The sequence below is a fragment of the Ursus arctos genome, unplaced genomic scaffold (genome assembly GCF_023065955.2).
Source record: "Ursus arctos isolate Adak ecotype North America unplaced genomic scaffold, UrsArc2.0 scaffold_27, whole genome shotgun sequence".
NCBI lineage: Eukaryota > Metazoa > Chordata > Mammalia > Carnivora > Ursidae > Ursus > Ursus arctos.
Genome location: NW_026622952.1, coordinates 35,856,634 through 35,881,469, shown reverse-complemented (window position 1 = coordinate 35,881,469; position 24,836 = coordinate 35,856,634). Strand labels below are relative to the sequence as shown.

General features: G+C 42.5%; 2 protein-coding genes across 10 annotated transcripts in view; one reads left to right on the top strand and one right to left on the bottom strand.

Annotated features, from left to right (window-relative positions):
- Positions 1-5,212, top strand: part of CENPU (centromere protein U) — a 37,980-nt gene extending 32,768 nt beyond the window's left edge. For 2 of the 3 annotated variants that reach the window (XM_026508587.4, XM_044387603.3), the window contains exons 10-13: positions 36-83; positions 1,229-1,290; positions 3,086-3,242; positions 5,000-5,212. In XM_026508587.4, the coding sequence (XP_026364372.1) occupies positions 36-83; positions 1,229-1,290; positions 3,086-3,242; positions 5,000-5,131 (399 nt within the window). In that variant the 3' untranslated portion in view covers positions 5,132-5,212. Of the gene's footprint in view, positions 1-35; positions 84-1,228; positions 1,291-1,385; positions 1,742-3,085; positions 3,243-4,999 lie in introns of those variants that run through there. The other variant, XM_057303544.1, reaches the window with a different exon arrangement.
- A 3,926-nt stretch (positions 5,213-9,138) lies between these two features.
- Positions 9,139-24,836, bottom strand: part of PRIMPOL (primase and DNA directed polymerase) — a 48,381-nt gene continuing 32,683 nt past the window's right edge. The window contains exons 10-16 of one of the 7 annotated variants that reach the window (XM_026508584.4): positions 19,969-20,131; positions 18,222-18,310; positions 16,358-16,447; positions 16,172-16,280; positions 12,853-12,935; positions 12,725-12,771; positions 9,139-9,978 (exon numbers count right to left, since the gene is read on the bottom strand). In XM_026508584.4, coding sequence (XP_026364369.2) covers positions 9,730-9,978; positions 12,725-12,771; positions 12,853-12,935; positions 16,172-16,280; positions 16,358-16,447; positions 18,222-18,310; positions 19,969-20,131 — 830 coding nt within the window. In that variant the 3' untranslated portion in view covers positions 9,139-9,729. Of the gene's footprint in view, positions 9,979-12,724; positions 12,772-12,852; positions 12,936-13,861; positions 14,453-16,171; positions 16,281-16,357; positions 16,448-18,221; positions 18,311-19,968; positions 20,132-24,836 lie in introns of those variants that run through there. The other 6 variants (XM_026508585.4, XR_008956018.1, XR_003318731.4 and 3 more) reach the window with 6 other exon arrangements.

The window sequence follows — 24,836 nt, the reverse complement described above, 5'->3', positions numbered from 1 at the left end:
AAAATGCACACAATTATTTATTTTCTTTTGTGCAGCTTAAAGAAGTCCAGGTGTCAAAAGCTCTGAAAAGGAAGAACACGAAGGTAAATCCTGTGTGGGAGCGGCGGCCTACAGTCACACAGAGCGCTGGCCTGTGCAGAGCTAAGTAACACCCTGACTCTGGGTTTAGGACCTTCACTCTGTTGCAGTTTTTTTTTTTTTTTTAGTCAGGCTTTTATTTGGTTGGTCTTGTGGTTGTGTACTGTTAATGCGTGCTAAGGGATGGGGGTCCCAGCCAGCCTAAAAAGGTGATTAAGCCCCAAATAACCACTTCCGTGGTATTAAGTAACTAGTAACTACAAGTAATATATATTTATTGCTTTTGTGGCTGCCAAAGAGTAAAACCTTTTAGAATAAAGAGCTGTCTCATGTCTCACGTCAAGGGACAGCCTGGGAAGACTACTGCATTAAGGGTTAGGTGACCTCATTTCCTGTCCAGGTTCTTCTGCTTCGATGTTGTAGCAGCTTCTCGGGAACTCTGTACCACGAGGGTATGTGAGGAGAAACAAGCCAGTGAACACTGGGTCTTACCGGCCTGTCAATGTACGGGTGGACCAGATGACCTCTGAGCCCCACACTGGCAAGAATCCAGAAGGGAAGAGCAGCTCCCCTTCCACATTTATAATAGAAATGGATTTGAAATGCATATGTTTTTATTTCCGTGATTACAGGCCTTTGCTGGGTTTCTTTCTTCAGTTTTATTCTCTTATTGGTCAACTCTGCATTGCTTATGGTCTGAAGGTCCAGCCGTGGAGTATCTGGTAGTCCCTAAAAGAGATGGCTGAGATAATTTGTTATATATAAATGTTCTTTTTCAAATACGGATTGGATCAGGGCACTCCCTGCTTCAATATTTTCCTCGTGCACCTACGTAAAATCCCAACTCCTTAGCTGATGGCTCACAGGGTCGTAAAGATCTGGCCTCTGCTTCCTTTCTTCCAAGTTGTCCTGGAGTAAATGCCGCCGCCGTTCCCACTCTTCAGCGTCCCCTGTTCTTTGCCTTCGACGCACGCCTCACGGGCTGTAGTTACGTGCGGCCTGTGTGCAGTTCTGTCTTCCCTTTGGACCAAAGTGCCACGGGGGGAGGATGCAGTCTCTTTCCCACTCCATTTCTAACACCTGGTACGGGGTCGCTAGCAGTGCTCCAACATTTAAAGAGTTACTTTAACAAATCATTGTGTTACTTTAGATCATTTCAGATATTGAAAAGAAAAGGCAGCGTTTGCTCGAACTCCAGGATGAACTGCTTGGGTAAGATGATGTCAAGGTCTCTGAGAACTCACCTAGGATTTAATTACGGTACATCGCGTGGGGCTAAATTCTGCTGTGTTGCGTCGCGGTCCCAGGTGTTCTCTGTGCCTGGAAGCTCAGCGCCGCTGGTCGTGCCGCTGCCGAGTTGGAGCCGTTAGCAAAGGCGAACTCAGCACTGATCGCTCTGCCATCAGACCTCTCAGCTCTGGCCTACGAGGCGGCCTCCTTAGAGATTCCGAGCACAGACTCTGGGACGAGGCTGCCCGGGTTTGAACCCAGGTTTGAACCCAGGTTCCGCCACTTCCCGGCTGTGCACCGTGGGGCAGGCTGCTTACCTTCCCAGGGCCTCAGTTCCTCATCTGTAAACGAGCCCTATACCCACCCCTCCAGGGTGCTGGGAGAAGTAAGTGAATAAATCGACACGAAGCGCTTCACGGTGGCGCGTTCAGTTCGGGCTGTGTGTTCCCGGCTCTCGTCAATGTGCCGTCGGCGTGGCGCTCGTGTGGACGCGTCCCGCGCGGGGCGGGCGGTGTCGGCGGTGCAGGTCGGGGGCCGGGCGCGCTGCAGCCGTCGGGGCTGCGGTCGGCTCCACTCTGCGCTCGCAGGCGCCGCGGAACAGGGCGAGAGAAGGCTGCTCCCAGAGAGGACCGCCTGTGGCTCATTACGGTGCGGAGTTTAAAGAAGATGCCAGGGAAGTTAGGAAGACGGAGAGCTTGGGTGTCTAGCCCGGTGGCTCCCCGCCCAGCCTGTGGCCTGGGGTCAAGCTTCCACCGGCTCAGGCCTAAAGAAAACCGCGTTTGAACGAGCTTCCTGTGTGTGCCGGGCACTGGCCTAAAGCTTTGTGTATTCGCCCGTTATCCTCATAATCCTGGAGGTGGGTTGTCATGCCTGTTTCATAAAAAAAGGACATTTTAAAGTCCAGCTTCTTGGTTCCTTTTCTAGATACAGTTCTAGACATTGAAAAGTACATCTTGAAAAGGCCTAGAAAGAAAAATGCAGTGTATCGTTATTCTGACTTTACATGTAGAAAATCGCAGGCCGGGGGAGGTGACTTACCCACAACCCCGTCCCTAGAAGTCGGGGGCCAGGATCCCCGTCTGCAGCTGGACTGCCAGCCCCGCGCTCCTGGCCACAGCCCTTGTCAGCTTTTCCACAACGCTGCATTTGTTCAGCAGACTCACTGTTCGAAGGACTTTTCTAAAATTACATTAGAGGACAGTTGCTTTTTAAAGAATAAAAAATTGGCACCCTCTGCCCTTCCTTGTCCATAAAATTCAAGATCCCCCTTTTGTTTTATAGATAAGAGACTAAGACACCGGGAGGGAGGGTTTGCCCGTGCATTTTTCATCCAAGCATTCTGGTCATTTCCCGCTGGTTTCATTGGATCTTGGAAAACGGGCAAAGGGAAGGCCTTTCATCCACACTTCTGCTGTTGCCCTGCGGCGCGCACGCCCTGGCCGAGGCTGGGAGAAGTGGACCGCGTTGTTGGAACTCAGTAGTTCCCCACAGCTCCCGCAAAATGCCCGGATGGGCTGTGGGCCGTACAAAGCATCTGCGGGTGTCATTTCTAATCACTCACGGTGTACTGTATTTCAGAGTTTGGTCTATATTTTAAATTGAAATCTAGACCCTGCCACACATTCATAATTTCAGAACTGAAGGTATTTTTAAAGACCAAGCCCCCATCCCCTGCGTGGCCCTGCCTCAGTGGACCCGTGCACTCAGCCGCTGACCCTGTGGGCTGTTGCACCTTCCTGCAGGCGTTCCTTTGGGGGACACCGTTTTGTTGTTGCAGGTTAGACCCGCAGCTGAAACAACTACAAATAAAATATGATGAACTTAAGGAGCGAAGAGCTTCCCTGAGGAATGCAGCTTGTTTTTTATCGAACCTAACACAGCTTCATCAAGATTATTCGGATATTCAAGAGAAAGAACCTTATGTAAAGGAAACGGTAACTTTAATTTTTATTTCTGTGATTCAGAAGATCCAGGGCATCTGCACGGTGGAGGCCTTCTGTAGAAGCTGGGGGTGCAGGGGAGAGAAGTGGGGACGCAACATTACAGTCCACCCGACCAGCGTCCCCGTGAACCCGTGAGAATGTATTCTCTCATCACCTCTTTTAGCTACTTCAGGCTAGAGTAGAGAACAATCTAGAAATGCCGATTTTGTTAAGGTCTCTGCACATTAAGAGAAATGACTGAACAGGAGGATCTCGAACAGCTATGCTTTGCTTCATGAGAATCGCCGTCACTGTCAGGCCACACGGAATCTGTTCTTTGTTCTGCCCGTGTTCACAGCAGCTTTTTTATCTGAAAAAATAAGCCATTATCGCCTATAAATGGTAGGTCTAATTTTAGAAGTTGGGAAACATGAAACTTCGTAGGGAAAGGAGTGGTGTATTATTGTTTCAATAAAACGTGTTGCTTCCGGGTTTTTGCTGCAGATGTTGCTGTTGTTACGACAGCCAGCTCAGATCAAGAGAAATTTAAGTTACAGAAAAAAAACCAGAATATAATTTTACATAAAATGTAAATACATATATCTTATGATCATACTTGTATTCTTCACTTCGAAATTCAATTTTAAGTTTTTTTTTACACTGATTTAGAAGCCTTCAGTTTGTATATTAGATCCGAAAATAGAATGCTTTTACATCAGTGTTTCCTGTGACAGCACCCAGCGACTCTAAAGCTTGCTTGGAGCGGAGGTTTAGTGACTAACTTGGAGATGATCATAGCACTGTTTGATTTTGAACATAACTTTGGTGAAAACAGAGACTTGAGACTCAACTTTGTTCGGAATACACTATTCTTACGTGTCCTTTGCGTACCCACAGGCCTTCTGTGCTGTCTCGTAGGGTCTGTCTGCCTTCCTAAACCAGAACTCGAACACCAGATGTTAGTCCTACCCCTCAGGCCTCCCTGAAAGCAAGTGTCCCACGGCACCTTGAATACCGTAGGCTCTCAAATATCTGACTGAAGTCCACGGTAATAGGGTAGGGTAGAGTCTAGAAAAAATGATTATGCGGGTGGTAGTAATAGTTGCACAGCTTTTCTGCTCAAGGCTGCTCTTTTCATGACTAAGGAAAACACACTGAGGACATGAAATTCAACAATCACCCTAAGTATGAGCACCTTCTGTAGGGGATATGGTCCCTTACCCTTGGATGCAGTTCACAACACGAAGCTTGGGTTTGTTATTTCCAAGTCATGAGTTGGGTTCTGATTTCTGACTTATGTTGAGTTTGTATTCTAATTTCGTCTTTAGTCTTCCCCATAAATTTTTCTAGATGATGACTTCTTTCCTCATGAACTTTTATGGGCCTGGAATTCTCCTTCCAATAATTCTTCCAGTAAAAGTTAATCTGCCTTACAGTTTTCTGGGTTTAAAATAGGCATGAGGTCAGCAGACCTGCCCAAACCAAGCCTCAATCTGTATGAGGAATGATTTTGTTTTAAATAATTTAGATGCCATAGTTCTTGGAACCAACTGGTCTTCTGGGAGAAGATCAGCCTAAGTTTTCTAGAGCAGTCCCTGGTAACCTTATTAATTATGCCCTAAGGAAAAGGATTAAACCAATTTTTTAAATGATCGTAATGAATTTAAAAAATGAAAGTTAATGAAAAACTCTACTTAGCACTGAGCTGTATAACAGGGTTATAAAAGTTTTTGATGCCTGTTAATCCAAATATAATTTTCCTTCAACAGTATGATTCATCCAGCCTTCCAGCTCTGTTACTCAAAGCGAGAACCCTTCTGGGAGCTGGAAACCACCTACAAAATATCAACCATCAATTAGAGAAGCTCCTGGACCAGAAAGACCAGTCTACTGGAACGTGACTATATACAGACCAGTCCCCTGCTCTTGCTGTTGCCGCTGATACTATCCTTTTGTAAATAAAAATTCTTTGAGAAGTTAAACTTATCTACTACTTCAGGCTGGCTTGTCACCAGACTTTAATATTACTTTGTTCATAGTCCTTTGGTTTGAGTGACCATGTTCAGCAGCAAGTTTGATTGTACAAGTAGTTTTAGAGGCCATGTTCCAGACAGTAACCGACCAGACGCTGACCGACAAGAGTTCTAACCTGAATCGGCAGAGGGCGCCGTTCTGAGACGGCGCAGAAAGACCCTGAACTCGCCGAATGTACAGCAGTTCCCCCTGCAGAACACCTGAGGCCTGACGGAAGCACCACTGCACAGACGCCGGGGGACCCCATGGTGAGAGATGGACGCGCGGTGACGGTGGGAACCCCAGCCCTGAAGTGATGGCCCGCGGCAGGAGGACGAACACCGAGGGGCCTACACGCCGACTTGCCAGCCCGGGGGGCACAGCAAAAAAAAAAAAAAAATCCAAAACCAAAACATCAGTTTGAAGGACAAAGAGACTTGTAAGTGAAGGAAACCCATTTACTAACCTTAGAACATCCGCCAGGCTGTAGGGCAACTGCTGGAACTCTCTGGGGCTGGAGGGGCTGTGGAGCACCATTGTTTACTTTCCCCTCTGCCTGGAGAGCCTGGCCGCAGCAGTCTCTGGGCCCTCGAGCCCTCCTCCAGGGCTGTCCGCTTGAGCCCTGGGCCTCTAGACCTGGCAGCTGCAGGGCGGTGTGCAGAGCCCCAGCTGTTTCCCTGGCACTGCCTCTGCACCGTGTGCACCAGGACACCCGAGCCCACGCCAGCTCCAGCCAACCCCCCGGGACACCCCCGACACAGTGTGCCGGGACCCCCCAACCTGTGTACACACCAGCTCCAGCCACGTCGCTGGGGCGGCAGTAGTGAAGAGGAGACCAGGACTGTCTGGCCTGTGCCCACTGCAGCCGTTCTGGCCCAGCACACACACCCCCACCCCGGGCACAGAGGAGCCTGGGACTGCCTGGCCCAGGCTAGCCCCAGCCATCCCACCAAGGATTAGAAATGACTATCACTTTAAAATAGACTGTTTTATATATAGGTCAATATATATGAACCTTGTGATAACCAAACCCTAAACCAGACAAAGTGAAAGGAACCCAAACACTAAAGAAAACCATCAAACCACAAGGGAAGAGACCAAGAGAAGAAAGGTACAAAGAACAACAAAAGCAACCAGAAAATGGTTAACAAAATGACTTTCAATATGCTCCAATCATAAGACACAGTGTTGCTCAATGGATTTAAAACCTGAGCCATGTACATGCTGCCTACAAGAAACACGCTTCAGACCTAAACACAGACTGAGAGCGAAGGATGGAGAAAGATACTCCATGCAAACGGAATGGGGCAAAAAAGCTGGTGCAGCGATACTTAGACTTTAAAACAAAGCCTGTAACAGGACAGAGAAGGGCATTCCATCACGATCAGGGGTCAATACAAGAAGAGGATAGAACATTCATCAACATCTATGTACCCAACACAGGAGCACCTAAACACCAAACGGGTATTAGACACAAAGGGAGAAATTAACAATACAATAATAATACGGGACTTTAATACCCCCACTAAATCAGCGTCATCCAGAGAGAAAATCAATGAGGAAACCTTGGCCTTAAACGACACATTAGACCAGAGGGACTTAACATATACAGAACATTACATCCCAAAACTATGGAATGCACGTTCATTTCAAGTGCACCTGGAGTTTTCTCCAAGAAAGATCACATGTCTCAAATTCAGGCAAACCGAAATCGTATTAAGCATCTTCTCTGATTACAACAGTATAAAACTAGAAATCAATAAGAAAACTGGAAAAAATACAAATGTGGAGAATAAGCAACATGCTACTGGACAACCAATGAACTGATGAAGAAATCAAAGAGGAAACTGAAAAAATACCGTGGGACAGAGAAAATGGAAACAATTTTCCACAATCTAGGGGACACAGCAACAGCAGTTCTCAGAGGGGAGTTCATAGTGATATGGGCTTACCTCTAGAAGCAAGAAAAGTCCCAAATAAACAATCTTACTTTATACCTAAAGGAGCTAGAAAAAGAAGACCAACAAAGCCCAAAGTTAGCAGAAGGAAGGAAATAATAAATACCAGAGGAAATAAATGGAGAATAAAAAAATGAATAGAAAAGATTAGTGAAACTAAAAGCTGGTTCTTTGAAAAGATAAGATGGATAAATCTCTAGCCAGACTCATTAAGAAAAAGAGAAGGGCACCAATAAAGTCAGAAATGGCTGACACCATAGAAATTCTAAGAATCGGGGCGCCTGGTGGCACAGCGGTTGGGCGTCTGCCTTCGGCTCAGGGCGTGATCCCGGCGTTATGGGATCGAGTCCCACATCAGGCTTCTCCGCTATGAGCCTGCTTCTTCCTCTTCCACTCCCCCTGCTTTTGTTCCCTCTCTCGCTGGCAGTCTGTCAAATAAATAAATAAAATCTTTAAAAAAAAATTCTAAGAATCATGAGATTACTACGAACAATTATACACCAACAAAATGGACAACCTAGAAGAAAGTGATAAATTCTTAATACACAACCTTCTAAGAGTGAATCACTAAGAAATAGAAAATCTGAGTAGACCAATTACAAGTAATGAAATGGAATCTGTCATTTAACAACTCCTAAAAAACAAAAGCCCAAGACCAGGTGATTTCACAGGTAAATTCTACCAAACATTTAAAGAGGTAGTACCTATTCTTCTCAAATTATTCCAAAAAATTGAAGAGGAAGGAATGCTTTCAAATTCATTTTACAAGGTCAGCATAACTGATAACCAAAACCAGACAAAGATACCACAAAGAAAATTACAGGGTCGTGAGAGCGAGCCCCGTGTTGGGCTCTGTGCTGGGCGTGGATCCTGCTTAATATTCTCTCTCTCCCCCTCCCTCAGCCCTTACCGCTCCCTCTCTGTTTTTTTGTTTTTGTTTTTAGAGGACCAATCTCTTTAGGCAAAGGCAATAAAAGCTGAAATTAACAAATGGGATTATATCAAACTCAAAAGCTTCTGCACAGCAAAGGAAACAATCAACAAAATGAAAAGGCAACCTACTGAAAGGGAAAAGATATCTGTAAATCATATATTCAATAAGAGGTTAATATCCAAAATATACAAAGAACTTGCACAATATAAAAAAAAAATTTAAATGGGCAGAGAACTTGAATAGACATTTTTCCAAAGAAGATAAACACATAGACAACAGACATGTGAAAAGATGGCTCAATACCACTAGTCACCAGGGAACTGCAAATCAAAACTACAATGAAGGGGACGCCTGGGTGCCTCAGTTGGTTAAGCGTCTGCCTTCAGCTCAGGTCATGATCCCGGGGTCCTGGCATCAAGACCTACATCTGGCGCCCCGCTCAGCAAGGAGTCTGCTCCTCCCTCTCCCTCTGCCCCTCTACCCCGCTCATGCGCTTGCGTGTGCTTTCTAATACATAAAATCTTAAAAAAAAAAAAAAACCACAGTGAGTATCATACCTCACACCCATCAGATTGCTATTATCAAAAAGATAAGAAATAACAAGTGTTGGTGAGGCTGTAGAGAAAAGGGAACGCTCGTGCACTGCTAGTGGGAATGTAAGTTGGTGCAACCACTGTGGAAAACAGAATGGAGGTTCCTCAGAAACTCAGAAATACCATATGATCCAGTAATTCCACTTCTTCTGGGTATTTACCTGAAGAAAATGAAAACACTAATTCAGAGGAATGTATCATACTTACGTTTACTGAAGCGTTATTGTTTCCTGAAGCAGCCAAGATATGGAAGCAACCTAAGTGTCCACTGATGGATGAATAAAATGAGGGCACACACACACATGCAGGAATATTACACAGCCATAAACAGAGAATAAAAACCTGGCCTTTTGTAACCACATGGCTGGACGTAGAGTATATTATGCTGAGTGAAATAAGTCAAAGACAAATTCCATATGACATTTATATGTGGAATCTATAAAACCAAACAGTCTCCTAGACACAAGAAATCATTGGTTACAAGAGGGAGGAGGGCTTGGGGCAGTGAGAAAGGTGAGGAGATTAAGAGGTATGAATTTCCAGTTACAGAACAAGTCATGAGGATGTGATGTACAGTACAGGGAATATAGTCGGTAAGACTGTAATAACTGTGATGACAGATGGTAACTAGACTTATCATGGGGATCATTCTGTAATGTTTAAAGATATCAAATCAGCAGGATATATACCTGAATAGGATACTGTATGTCAAATATACTTCAGTTAAAAATTTTTAATAAGATTTAGAGTCTTAACCTATAAATAGACATGCAAAATTAAGCTGATATGAACACAGGCCAACTCTGGTCAATCAGTAAGATTTCTAAGCTCATTTTCAATAAAACTGGCTTACTTCAGTAAAAACTAGGAATTGAGAAGTGATGAAACTTGGTTTTTATAAACAGGTTTCATAAGAACTTACTCTAACTTAATATATTTAGGTTATTAAACTGTCTTCAGGCCAAATCACAGCCGGTTACGTCAGAGTCCACGGCTAATGGCTACTCTCGTAACACCTGCAGCATCAGTTCATCGGGGATCTCAGCGTCTGCGCCGCAGGAGCCGAGCAGACTGCTCTCTGCAGCTTCGGCCAGTTTAGCATCTTCAGTAGCTTCCACAAAGTCAGCCTCGTCAAGGCCATTGTCCCAGGCGGCGTCGGAAATGGCATCTTCTGACGACAGACCCGATGGTGGCTCATGAGGATTCTGGGTGTCCCTGTTCATGGTTTCAGCTGCCGTGACCTCTTCTTCCTTTGGTTGGAGAGGGGAAGGTGGGGGAGAGTGGGAAAGGGAGAAAATTCAGGTCGGTCAAGGAGAGTATGTGCTGCTCTCACTCGACAGTCAGTCTATGTTAAATTAAGGTATTAGGTACAAGATCAGTTCTTGCACAGACACTGAAATAAATATTCTGGATGATACTGTCTCTAAGACAGTCGCCATGGGAATGAGTCCATTAATTCAACTGTTGCAGCCACCGTAGCTCACATACTCGAAACTCTAAATTTGGAAATGCCCCCCCAGTACGTTTTTTTCAGTATACACAGCTGGGGCTAGATGGGCAGATTGCATTTTTTATAAAGCAGATAATCCAGCTGAAGACAAACTGGAAAGTCTATCTGCAATCTTACAAGACTGATTTTTCTATTTATAAAATATTTTAAGAATAACATGAATTTAAAAAACTGTTAAAAACAGCTGAGACAACTGGCAAGATAGTATGGATTTGCATATTAGATAACAGTATTGTATAAACATTGAATTTCCTGAATTTTAAAATTTTACCATATTCATTTAAGAATATCCTTAAGCTAAATATCGCTAGCTACATGCTTAAACGTGAAGAGATGTAGGGTTCTGATGGCTGCAAATTCCTCTCAAGAGATTTGTTATGGACTGAATGTGTTACCCCACATTCCTGAGTTGAAATCTTAACCCCCGATGTCATGGTATCAGGAAGGAGGCTGTTGGGAGGCGATTAGGTCTTGAGGGTGCAGCCCTCATGACTGGGATCAGTAACCTTATAAAAGGGACCCCAGAGACCTCCTTCATCCCTGTGACGGAGGGTGGGGGCGGCGAGAAGATGGCTATGACCCAGACAGCGACCGAACACCAGATCGGCCAGTGCCCTGAGCTCAGACTTCCAGCCGCAGAACTGTGAGAAAGGAACTTCCGTGGCTCCTAAGCCACCCGGTGTATGGTATCGCGTTACAGCAGCCTGAACGGACTAAGACAAACAGTCGTCCAATAACGACGGGCGCCCGAACAGCAGAGGGAGAAAACAAACATGGCCAAGTGCAGACGATGGCAGATCTAGGTGAAGGGAGAGCGCGCTGTCCTTGGGCAATATTTCTACAGGGAAACCAGAAATGTTTAAACAACTAGGATGACCAGTGCAACAGAAAAACAGGCACCGACACTGATCGGTGACTCATTTTAAAATACTAGAAGCAAAAAAGCCAGAGGAAGCAGAAATATATAAACTGTAAAAACGATGTGACAGGTACATGGGTATTCATTAAGCTGCTCCATCTTTTATTAATTTTCTACTTAAAATAATAAAAAAAAGTTCTGTCCGAGCAGCGGTAATACACATGCCAAAATACTTTCAACTTGGCATTACTGGATAAGCAGAAAAAGCCATTTTTAAAAATTCACTGACACCACAAAAACGTGCATGAAACTCAGCCTCCGAACACACGAGGATGACACACACCTCCTCCTAGAGGCAAAGTTTACTTAAAAGATTTAATTTTCTCTTGGGTATTTCAGGAACATTTTCAACCTAATAGTGTACCAGGGAAGCTGGCTGTCAGCTACGCTGCTCCAGCTCCTGTCTATCTTAGATGTATGAATTTTTTCCAGAGACAGTTTTCGGTCCAATCGAATGGGAGGCAGACCATTATCCAGAATGTAGACTGAGCACGTAGCCTGTAGCACGTAACTTTCATTCTAACCAGGACACTAGAAAGGAAAAGGCGGATAGATGTGGGAAAAAGGAACACTAAAGTGTTCATTCTAGAAAATAACATGATCAAAGAGTTAATAAAAAGTTCCCGTAAAATATCAATAAGGCCTCAGAGAAAAGCGGACAGAGGACGGCTACTGACACTCGATAACAGAAATACAAACAGGAAATCTGAAAGAAGTTCCACTTCCTCAACACATTAAGAAATGTAAACTAAAACGACTAAAATACCACTTTTTGTATTTTATGGTATAAAATACCAAACAGGGTGGTAAGGACTGAAAGGTAAAATAAACAATGTTGGCAAAACTGCAGGGTGAACTGGCGCTCTCTTTAATTGTGAAGCCTGATTTCCTGCCATGCTTATGGATACCAACGGGTAATGAGCACTCGTGAAAACGAGCTCGGAACAAAGCCTATAAAATAGGGTGCACCCTGTGACCTTGAAAATATACATGCGTGAGCACTCATCAACAGAAATTCTGGAAGACAGATGCTGAAACACATCAGTTACCCCTGAGTGGTCAAATTCTAGCTGAGGATAAGTTTATTCCCTTTGGCTTTTCATGTATTTTCTAATTTTTTCTCACAATGAATGTGAATGATTTGGGTAAATAAAACTTTTTAAAAAGGACAAGGTTGAGTAGGCCATCTGGTAATATCTACCAAAATTTAAAATGCACACACCCTTTGACATAATTCTACTTCTAGCAATTCTACTTACAGACAGAGTTGCTGAAGGAAACACAAAGGGGAGTATTTTGGTATTCTTTGTAAAGCCAAGAACGGGACACTTGTCCCCTGGCCGGGCGCGGCCACACAGGTGTGTCTGCAATCTGGTGTGAGAGCGTGCGGGCGCGCACGAGCAGCTGTGTGGGGCCACTGGCACGGTCACTAGGGCACACTCCTAAGTGACAACATGTACTGAAGAGTGTGTTCGCAGACTGCACACATCCGGACATGGCGCACAGCTCAATTATACCGTCCTACCGAGAACGGATTAGGATGAGAGAAACTCAAACCCGCACCCACTTCTTTCAGAAGAAACAGGAGACTAACTTCAGCAGGTAATGGAAAACCTGAACAAGAAAAAATAGTTTTACTACTTTATGTAGATATCCAATTTTCACTTGATATGCACATAAAAATTAATAACTCACAGTCTGATTTGAAGTTTTCTGCTTTACATACAGGGTCATGACATTTCTGATACCAAACTTCATTTTTCAGATCGACCAAAATCCTTTCCATTGAAAAAAAAAAAAAAAGGAAAAGTTACTACTTAATCCCCAGACTAGATGGAAAACAAAATTCATCTCCGTGCTGCTTACCAAAGATGTGCCTAAGACTTCAAGATGGAGACAAGGTAAAAAGTGAAAGGATGGAATGTACACCAACCCAAAGAAACCCTGGTTGTCAAAAATAGCACCCAAAATGGACTTTAGGGCAAAAAATTACACATCGACAAAAGTTCCACTTGAGAAGACCTAATTCCTGACCTGTACTCACCAAATACGATAGCTTCAAAATGCATGAGCAAAACTGACAGGACTCCAAGGATAAAGCACTCATCTTCCATAAATCAAGATTTTAAAAAACATTCTTTTAGTAATTGATATAAATAATCACAAAAAATTCAGTAAGGGTACAGAAAATTTGAATGACCTAAAAAGCAATTTTTAATGAAATTAAAAGCAATTAACAAGTTTGCTATAATAGGCATATATGAACACTGCCTCAGGTCATTAGAAGCAGTTCTCTACAACCACATATAAAAAGCAATTATAAAAACTGACTATGCTAGGTACCATGTCAATTGCATTTAAAGTATTCACACAACACAGCTCTCACCACAAGGCAAATTATTTAGAAATAAGTAACAGAGGGGCACCTGGGTGGCTCAGTCGGTTAAGTATCTGACTCTTGGTATTGGCTCGGGTCATGATCTCAGGGTCCTGGGATCAAGCCTGGCATCGGGCTCCACTCCCCACAATTTGCTTGTCCCCCGTCCCACCCCCACCCCCACCATGTGCTCACCCTTTCTTTCTCTCAAATAAATAAAATCTTAAAAAAAGTAACAGAAAAATAGCTAACAGAAACTGATAACTTGTAAATTAAAACATTTCTAAATAAGCAATTACTCAAAAAACATGATGGAAATTAGAAAATGTTTGGAACTGAATGGAATTGAAAATACATGTTAAAATATGTGAGACAGAGCTAAAATGATCTTTGGAGAGAAATTTAGAATCCTAAAAGAATGATTTATAAAAAAAGAATGGCTAAAGACCAATAAGTAACTAACTTGGGAAATGAACAGGCTTCACGTGAGCCTTTGGACTCCTTGAATCTCTCAAAGCGTTAGTGAACCCCGACGGTGGGTAAGATCTGTTTCGGGTGTCGTCTGATCACCCAACCTCACATGCATTAGTGATCACATAGATTCAGACGAAAGCCACCGTACGGTCTTACACCACCAGACCAGCCAGAGGTTTTTAAAACACACCTTGAGTGCTGGTGAGAACATGGAACAGGAGAAAATCTGAAAACACTGCTGGTGGGAGTATACATTCGCTGACCATTTGGGGAAATACCTTAGTACCTAGTAAAATGAAATATGTGCATATTCTAAGACGCCGATTCTGCTTTCAGGCACATACTTTGAGAAACGCTCGCATACCTGCCGCAGGCGAGATGTACGAGAGTATCGTAGCTTCACCGCTCACGCTAGCAAGCCGCACGGCCACACGAGAAGACAGACTGGCACGTTTATGTTTACATAATGGCACAGAGAGTGAAAAAAAGAAAAGCAACATCTACATGTTGCATCACAAATTCAATGTTGACCGAAAAGCAATTCAAAGGATGCAATTTACACAAGATTCAAAAACATGTAAAACAGACCAATATATTGTTTGGAAATATAAGTATATATGGGGAAAAAAACATTTAAAGAAAGCAAGGGAAAGATTAACACAAAACCCAGGATAACGGTTATTATTATCATCTCAGGTGGTCAGAGGAAAGGAGGAAATTGGGGTTGGTCCCACAAAGTGCTTCTGGGGTTCGGTCAAGGTCTGCTTCTTACGGTGGGTGGCAGACAGGACAAGTGATCGTGTCAGTGTTAGTCTCTGAGGTGTACCTACGATATAATCCATGCTTTTTTTTTTCATAGTTCAGAAAAAGAAGAGATTATGGATACATAATGGAATCAGGTGATTTTTCAGAAAGAAATATGTAGGAACCTGGGAATCTCAAAAAGTTAACAGACGATCACCTTATGATAATGACTTTCTGGTGAACTTATACGCACAGAGTAAAAGACTAGAAAGATACACCAAAATCGTAACCACAGTTATCACTGGTTCTGGGCCGGGGGGGAGCTTTTCCTTTGTGTCATTCTATGCGATAGCTTTTGCATATTGAGCATACAGTTTTTGACTTTTTTTAAACTGAGCTAATCTACATACAGAAGGATAGCATTAAATGGTGCTACCCAAGATGTTTCCAGCTTTCTGGAAAAAGCTTCACGATCTTTTCTCATGTCTGGCACACAGGCTGTATACACTTGATATACAGAAGTCTCAGCTTTGATATTAAATATAAAACATAGCAAAATTTCACATATCATAACTGATAACTACTGGGTTTCTGTCTTATTCCTATTCTCACTGTATCATTGTATTATCTAAAATTCTGTTTCAGCCTTTACTTCCTCTCCTTTTGTCAGGGGGATTTTAAAGAAAACTCCTAAAACAGGGCTTGGTGTATACAGCAAGCACTCAGTAAACAGGGCCTGGTGTATACAGCAAGCATTCAGTAAACACGGATTCCCTTCAATACCATTCTTTGTCTTTTTTGGTTTTTTAAGATTTATTTATTTGGGAGGGGGAAAGCATAGAGGTGGAAGCAGGGCCCCCACTGAGCAGAGAGCCTGACGTGGGGCTCAATCCCAGGACCCTGAGATCATGACCTGAGCCAAAGGCAGACGCTTAACCCACTGAGCCACCCAGGTGCCCCAATACCATTCTTTGTCTTGACCATGTTAACCTTAACTCCAACTCTTAGCACTGAATAATTTCCTTTTCACCCAAATTTGCTCAATTTCAATTTACACTCCATAAGCTGTCAAGGACCAACGGGCAACAGACGAGGGAGAGACACTTCATCGTCCCTGTTCACTCACCTGTCTACTGCCTCTAATTTCCTCCTAGCCCCACTCAAGTCTGTCTTTCTCTTCTCAAGATTATACTATCTAAGGGATTATTTTACTGAATAAACTACAAATAAAGATGACTGCTATAAAGCAAGGTGATAATTAAGATAGTCAAATTCAATATTATAAAATAACCCAAATTTGATATAATTAAATTTATTGTAAAAACCAAAATCATTTTTATATTCAACTGTAAAAATTATAAACATTTAAAATAATTTTGGTTAAATACAAAGAACTCATTAGTAAACAACATTACTTACATGATATTATTGCTCTTGTGGGCTCTTCCAATGTTTTCGCACCAGCGATATTTACAAATATCATAAACCAGTAATTCTTCCGGGAAAAAGTAGCTCCAACGTCGAATTCCTAAAATACAAATAATGTTTCTAAAGGTATTAAAACTCCGTCATATTACAGTGAATAAGGAATAAGATTATCTTTACCGCCTTTGATGCCATTTTTATTCACCAAAGAAAGAACAAACCGGTCAATTTCAGGGTAGGGTGAACAATGATAACCTTCAATGTTTTCTGCTGCAACAGAGAGAAAAATTAATTACAGTTAAAGAGTCAAATGTTAAGCTGTTCTTCAGGACAATTCTAGGTTTTGGAGCTCCTGCAGCTTTTTTGTTTCCATGGCTTTTATGCAGTCCTGGGTGCTTGCTTGCCCTACAAGCAAGCAGGGAAAATTCAAACCTCTGAGTTAAGTCAAATGTTAATATTCATAAGAAGCACCTGTAATCATTTCAACTGCTTTCTTCACTTTGATAAAGAGAAAAGCAACCCCTTACACCCAGAGCTGGTCTACTACTTACTATCAGCTAGGCCTTGGTGTTGTTACAAGCAGGCTGGGCACCCACAGCTCAGCCCTGGTGTTTTCCTTGCTAATCAGAGATTATTTCCCAGAATTTCAACACCAGATAAGGCCACTCTGTGGCCAAGATGATTCATGACAAAAACAAGACCATTCTGTATTCATGTCTGAATGCAGACAAAACATGAATTTTCCTAATGGCAAAAATGACCGACACCTCCCATCTTATCCAATATAAGTAACTGCTGATTCTTTACCAGTTATAGCTTTAACCTACTGTAATCTGCCTTCCTTCTAGATAAAATTTATGAAGATATTCAATCACAGAATCTCCTCTGACAGTACCCAATTCGAAGCAAATCCATGCCTCCTTAGACACTTCTCCAAAGCACCTAACTCAAGCCTGCATCCTACAATAAATCTTTTCTAATACCCTTTTCCTGAGATGCCCCAAAGTTCTGCATGGCAGGAGCTCTCCACACTGAAGCCAGGACCAAACTCCACTTGTTTGCCATAGGTGTGTTCTCCCATGACCCTTAGCTGTAGGGCTCTGACAATTCAGTTATATTTTGTATCTAAGAATCTACTGGAATAATTTACGATAATTTATTTAAAATGTCATTTAATTTTTAAACACAGAACTACCTACTTTTCTTAAAGCCTATATTTCACTTACAAAAGTAATATACATAATTGGAGAGATTTTGGAAAATATATTGAAGCAGAAATGAGACAAATAAAGTCCAAATCAACGTCTAGAAATAACTGTGAAACAACCAGAAGAAAATAAACCTAAGAAAACGTTATACACGTTTTTAATGAACCTGGGATCATACCTCCCAAATAATTTCAGTCTACTTTTTTCTCTTAACATCATAAGTGGACATTTCCCATTTTATGTTGGCTTTATAAATTTAAATTAAATGGCCACAGAGTATGTGATAGTAAGTAACCAATCCCATTTTGTTGTACATTTAAATTGTCTCCGGTTTTTTGATATTATAATGATGGCCCAAAATATGTGTGTAAAATATTAACTGCAGAGTTAACATAAAGGATCTTAGAAAAAGCTCGTATGTTTTCAGTGTAAGAATGAAGAACATACACATTTCATAAAACACTTTGCAGCGATTAAAAGAATGAGAGAATACAGGGAAAGCTCCCCGGGTTCCGTGGAAACCAACAACGGCTGCCCATCTGTGACTGTGGACAGAGGCGAAGAGAACTTTTAGTTTTTCTTTTAATAGGGGTTTCTTTCACAAACAATCTACTCTATTTTCTTCTAGGTTTTTTTTTTTCCTCAAAATCACCATATAATAAAAATTAGTGAATAAGCTTTAAAAAATACCTTTTCTTTACATGTTTTCCATTTTGAATAGAAACTAAGTTGTTTTAAAGGATCAGTAGATACGAATTCTGAAGATTTAAGATTTTTAAGGCAAAATAGACTTTGTATCCTTAAATTTTCACAGGAAATTGTTTTCTTAAAATTACCTTTAGTCCTGGTACTGTTAAAACATTCAACTCGTTTTTGTTTATTCTGAGATGTGTCACATGTCAGAATTCGTAAAGTATCTGAGAATCTGAAGAAAACATCAAAAGAAACAAAGCAACGTTACCTAAGAATCAAAGAGAAACGGCTACAGAAAGGAAACTGAATTTCATATAGTTCCACATTAAAATCCTTTATTCAACAGCTAATTCTTCCAGGACAATTAAGTCACATTTGCCTACAAAACACCAATAAGAACAGTAGTCTGGTGTTCATTTAAAATACTTTCAACTCCAGTGTGAATCAGAGGACTCTGGGACTGAAGCCATAGAATGAAGTGCATAATTCTATTCAAATGTACAGAGCCTTTGAAATTTTTGTTACAATGATTTGAAAAGTGTGAATAATGGGGGGGGGGAGAAGGAAGGAGGGATGCGAGCAAAGGAAAAAATGAATTAAAATTGACTGAAAGACACATTCATAACCCTCAAGAATTTAGCCTTCATTTGAGGAAGAAATACACCTAGTATTCACTCGGACACACAAAAGAAAATTAAGGAAACCATATTCAGTAGAAGAACTCTCCACTTCTGTGGAATTAATACTGAAACTACAAAGGAAATGGAGTTTAGTGACAGGGAGAGAGGACTGCAGGCTGTCTTACGGGAAGGCTGTGGCGCTTTTCCCACACAAGACAAAGGAAGATCCCACTCTTGGACCAGCAGTCGTCATACAATTTTCCCACCACCCCACGGCGCTTCCAGAATCGTGGAACTGCTATGCTAACAACTAGCGTCTACTGAGCAGGTGCCGTGGGCCGGACACGGCTGTCCGCTGACGTGCGGTTCTCACTCACTTGACCTTCCAACTCCCTGAGACCGGGGGGGGGGGGGTAGCATTTCTGTTTCAAAGGTAAGGAAATGAAGACTTTGATGTTACTTCTGAAAAATGTCATGAAAAAACTCAAAGTCCAGGAATAATATGAAGAAAACCCCCCTGTCTTTCCACCCCCTTGGGTAACTGCTGGCAAGTGGACATCCAGACACAACTTCCCCCCCAGCAAAGTATTTTACATATTTTATTAACATTTATTTCTATGGGATTTCTCCTGAGAATCAGATGTAGGGAAGGCACAGGAGAAAGGAGCAGGCAACTTAATGGAGCAAGGCAATTCAGTCTGATCATTAAACACCTGGTTTGGACGAACAAAATCTGTCAGCCCAGACACAGGGAAATGAAGGCAAACGTTTCTGTTGAAAGAGGTCTTTTATACTTTTAAAAAGTGACCAAAATGTGGCAACTTGAGTAGTCAACAACAAAACTGACAGTAAGTTAACTAGCATAATGGAAAATTATATAGGCAGTAAAAGTTTTAATTACAACTAACTGTTGCAAGTTACTAACTTGGCAGATATTCATGATCTAATGTTAAGTGAATAAAACAACTGATATAACCATATAAATAGTGATCTCAAAAAATATTCTTTGAATGAAGGAGGTGTGTAAATTATATGTATGAATGTGGACACATGAAAAGTATATATTAATAGTAACTCTATTTCCAAATGGAATACAAGTAGTTTTCATTTTCTTTCGTATAAAAAAAAAAGTTAACCTAGAATTTAAAGAACTTCCATTTTCTTAAGTTAGAACGAATTTACACGATTCACATTTTGGTACTATACAATGCCATTCACTGTTTAATATGCATTCATGAATACACAACGGTTGGATTCTGGTATTATGTACCTGACATTGCTGACCAAAGAAGAGAGGAAATACTGATTTTCTTCAGAAATATTCTTGGACTGTTTGGGAAAAAATTTGTTGTCTTCAGCAACCTCCAAAGCCACCTGTTTTCCTATCTTTGATGATTTATACAGCCGAAAGTTCCTATTTCTTGTATAAACTCCTATTATCAAAAATAAAACAATTATGAATGCATGTTTTCAGTGCTTTGTTTTTATAGTCAGCAAATATTAAATTACTGTTGTACAGCATTATTAGAGAAACAATTGGCTCTGGGTCAAGGTGCCCATGCGGGAAGATCCTGAACTCCCCTCCACATGTGAACACACCAGATACAGCTGTATTGGGAACGATTTCCTCTGAAAGAAACCTAAAACTCGGCAGACTGACTCCTTCACCAACTGAGACTGAAACCACATGGAAGCCGGTGGGAAAGGCCGAGACACAATCTCGCCATAAGCCCCACACTCAGTGCATCAACCTACAAATGGAAGGGAATTCAAAATCCAGAGCTTCTCCCCGATAGCTAAGGATTCATACCTCACATTAGGTACCCCAACTTTTAAGACCTGCACCTAAGAGATGAGCCCCAGAAACATCTGGCTTTGAAACCCCAACTGGGCTGCGGCAAACTGAGGAAGGCTCTTAAGGGCTCGCGCGCAGACTCACCCCAAGGCCTCGTGCAGAAGCGGCCCTTCGAAAGTGCCCAGACTTTATGTGAAGGAGACTCATTTCCAAACTTTAAAGCTCTGGACTGAGGGATACTCTCCAGGGATGGAGGTGGTGGGCACCTTCCTCTTTTCTGCCTCTTTAAAGCCAGCAGGTGCCATCGTTTTTCTTTTTCTCCCCCCCCTTTCTTCCCCCTCCTTTTCTGAGTGGGTGCCATCTTTGCCCGCCCCCTCTGCCTCACTCCAGCCAGCAGACACAATCTTTGGCTCCCCCTCTGCTGTGCTCCAGAGCACCAGTATCTCCTGGAGGAAAGTGTCTAGTCACGTCTGGTGCCCCAGTTGTTACATATGGTGACCCATTTTTCAGGTGATCCCTTGGTCACCTGGCTCTGAAGGCGAGGGAGGCTTGCGTTCCTGGGTGCCCAGGACTGTAACAACTGGAGGGACAGTGCTCGGGAGACTGCCACTCCCAGGGCACTGCGCAGAGACCGACTGAAACACACCCCCGTTCCTGAGAGCGAGGCCCGTTCGCTTGTGCAGCAGCTCTGGCCCGAGGGGCAGGCTTCTGGCCTGGCGCGCTTACAGGAGCCTCCGGAAGGGCTCCCAGGGAACGGAGCTCAGTGCACGTAATTTGTGCACTCTCCCTCTGCTTCATCCGGCTCACAGCTATCTTCCAGAATGGAGCTTATGCCCTTTGCTCGGCGCCCTGATTTTTGCAGTTGCTGCCAGGGGATTCCTCTCCATCTGGCTCTGGTGGCTGGGGGGGACTGACACTCACAGGTCCTACGGAACTGTAACCAATGGAGAAGGAGTTCTTAAACCGCAACCATCGCCGGGGCACAACAAGAGGCAACAGGCCCAGGAGCTCAGCCTCTCTAAGCCTGTTAGCTTATCATCACTGGTGCAGCTGTTGGGACAGGCTTCTAATGAAACACACACCCAGGGGCTAATTGGAAACTTTCCTGAGACCTTGGCGGGCAGGTTGTATTTTCATCCTCTCTTGCTGTGCCTCACAGCACCGGCTCTCTCGGAGGGGAACTTGGATACGCGTCCCACACCCCAGTTTTGACATCCAGTACCCTGCTTTTTGGAGCGGCCTCCTAGGGGATAACCCTCAATCACCTGGCTCTGGTGGCCAGGGGGCTTCGGTTCCTGGGACTCATGAGACTCCAACAGTCAGAGACAATTCTTAGATGGCTCCCACCCTCAGGGCACTGCACGGACAGCAGACTGAAACACCCCCCGCCGTCTGGGAAAGAGGCCTACTCACTTGTCCTAGAGTTTTGGTTTGAGGGGCAGTCTTCAAGTTTGGCACACGTCTAGGAGCTCCAGAGCTGCTCACAGGAAACACAGGCCAGGGGAGGCTGTCTCTGTGCTCTCCTTCTACCTCACGATGGCTCACCAGCATCTCTCAGAAAGGAGCTTTATCTGCTCATCAAGGCCTGATTTTTGCGAGTACCGTCCATGGGACACCTCCGTACTACCTGAGGGTCAGTGGGGCTTACACCTGCGGTCCCACACGACTGTCCATATTTTCATTCTTTAAAAGCTGCTGCCTGAGGGTCTGGCTTCCAATCTCCTGAATCTAGGTGTTGAATGAGATCTCCCCTTTGGGACACTGACTGGGCCTGGCATACTCTGAAGTCCCGGAAACTATTAAAAATAAAACAGGCAGCTTGGATGATCATAAAAGTCTGAGAAACAACCAAGAGCTAGAACAGGGTTGAAGGATAAGGTTCATCTCCTACATAAGGCCAACCCTTCAAGACGGGGCGGGGATGCTATTTCATCTAACACACAAACAGAGTCAAGCAAAATGAAGAACAGAGGATGCATTCCGAACAAAGACGACGAAACTCTTAAACAACCTTAATGAAATGGAGATAAGTAATTTACCTGATAACGAGCTCAAAGTAATGGTCATACAGACGCTCAACTTGGGAGAGGAATGGATGAGCACTGTGAGAGCTCGACAAAAAGGCAGAGAATGTAAGAAAGTAGCAAACAGAAGTCACAGAGCTGAAAATACAAAAACTGATCTGAAAAATACACTATGCTAGATGAAGCAGGGTCAGTGAACCCAAAGACAGGACAGAGGAACTCACCCAACAGAGCAGTGGAAAGAGAAAGGAATGAAACAAAGTGAAGATAGCTTAAGGGCCTTCTGAGACAACACTGAGCAGACTAATATTTACATTATACGAATCCCAGAAGGAGAAAGGACCGGAAAACTTATTTGAAGAAATAACTGAAAACTTCAATAACCTGGGGAAGGAAAGACATACAGATTCAGGAAGGACAGCAAGTTCCAAGTGAAATGAATGCAGCACAGAGAGCCACACCAAGACACATTATAATTAAAATGCCAAAAGTTAAAAAAAAAAAAAAAAGAGAGAGAGAGACTCTTAAAGGAAGAAAAAAAAATACCTTGTTACATACAAGGAGACCCCATATGACTGTGAGCACAGTTTTCCGCAGAAACGTTGCAGGCCAGAGAGAGCGGCGTGATATATGCAAACTGCTGAAGGAACAAAACTCCCAACCAAGAATACTCTGTCTGGCAAAGTTATCATTCATAATTAAGGACAGATAAAGAGTTTTCCAGACAAGCAAGAGATAAAAAAGTTCATTACTACTCAACCAGTCCTAAAAGAAATGTCAAAGGGACAGCTTTAAGCTGGAAAAAAACAAAGTGGAGGTTGTTGCTTATTATTTAACAAAAAAATGTATAAAAGTGTAAATCTCACTGGTAAAAGCAACTACATATTAAAGGAGTATATCAATCAAGTGTGAAGCTAGTGTAAAGGTTAAAAGACGAAAGTAGTAAAAAACAACTGCGACTACAATAATGAGCTAAGGGATACACAAGATAACAAGATGTAGAATGTGAGAGGCGAAACGTAAAACATGGGGGCAGAGCGTAAAAATGTACAGCTTTGAATGCGTTGTTATAAACCTAAGATAGGCTGTTACGAATGTAAGTCATTATATGTAAGCCCCAAGGTAACCACAAAGCAAAAAGCTGTAACAGCTACACAGAAGATAATGAGAAAGGAAGCACGCCACTAAGGAATTCATCAAACCACAAAGGAAGAGGGCAAGAGAAGTAGAAAGATAAAGAAGAATTAAAAAACAGCCAGAAAATAATGAACAAGATGGCTCCAAGTACATAAGCATCAGTAATTACTGTAAATGAATTAAACTCACCAATCAAAAGACATACAGTAGCTGAAAGGATAAAAACAAAACAAGACCCATCTATACACTCCCAGTCAGGAGACCCATTTCAGAAGTAAGAACACACACAGACTGAAAGTGAAGGGATGGAAAAAGATGTTCCACACAATGGAAACCAAAAGAAAGCTGGGGTAGCTCTACTTTGGTCAGACAAAATACTTGAACACAAAGACTGCAGTAAGAAACAAAGACAGGTATTACATAACGACAAAGGGGTCGTTCCAAAAAGAGGATATAGCACCTACAAATATTTAGGCACCAACACAGGAGCACCCAAATATATAAATCAAATATTAACAGACCTAATGGGAGCAATAGACAGAAGTACAATAGTAGGGGACTTCAGTACCCCCACTTACATCAATGGATAGATCATCCAGACAGAAAATCAATAATAAGGAAACATCAACCTCAAACCACACATTAGCCAGATGGAAATAACAGATACATACAGAACGTTCCATTCAAAAGCAAAAGAATACATTCTTCTTAAGTGCATATGGAGCATTCTCCAGCACAGATCATACGTCAGGCCATAAAATAAGGCTTAACAAATTTGAGATTGAAATCATATGAAGCATCTTTCTGACCACAATACTGTGAAATTAGAAATCAATCCTAAGAAAACTGCAAAATTCACAAACATATGGGGATTAAACAACATGCTACTGAAAAAAATAGGTCACAAAGGAATCAATGGATAAATACCTAGAGACCAAAAAAAAAAAAAAAAAAAAAAAGAAATATAACAAACCTAAACCTATGGGATGCAGCGAAAGCAATTCTGAGAGGGAAGTGCACTGTGATAAATACCTATATCAAGAAGCAAGAAAAATCTCCAACAACTTAACTTGACACCTCAAGAAATGAGGAAAAAGACAGCAAACAAACCCAAAGTTAGTAGAAGAAAGAAAATAATAAAGATCAGAGCAGAAATAAATGAAATGCAGACTTTAAAAAGAA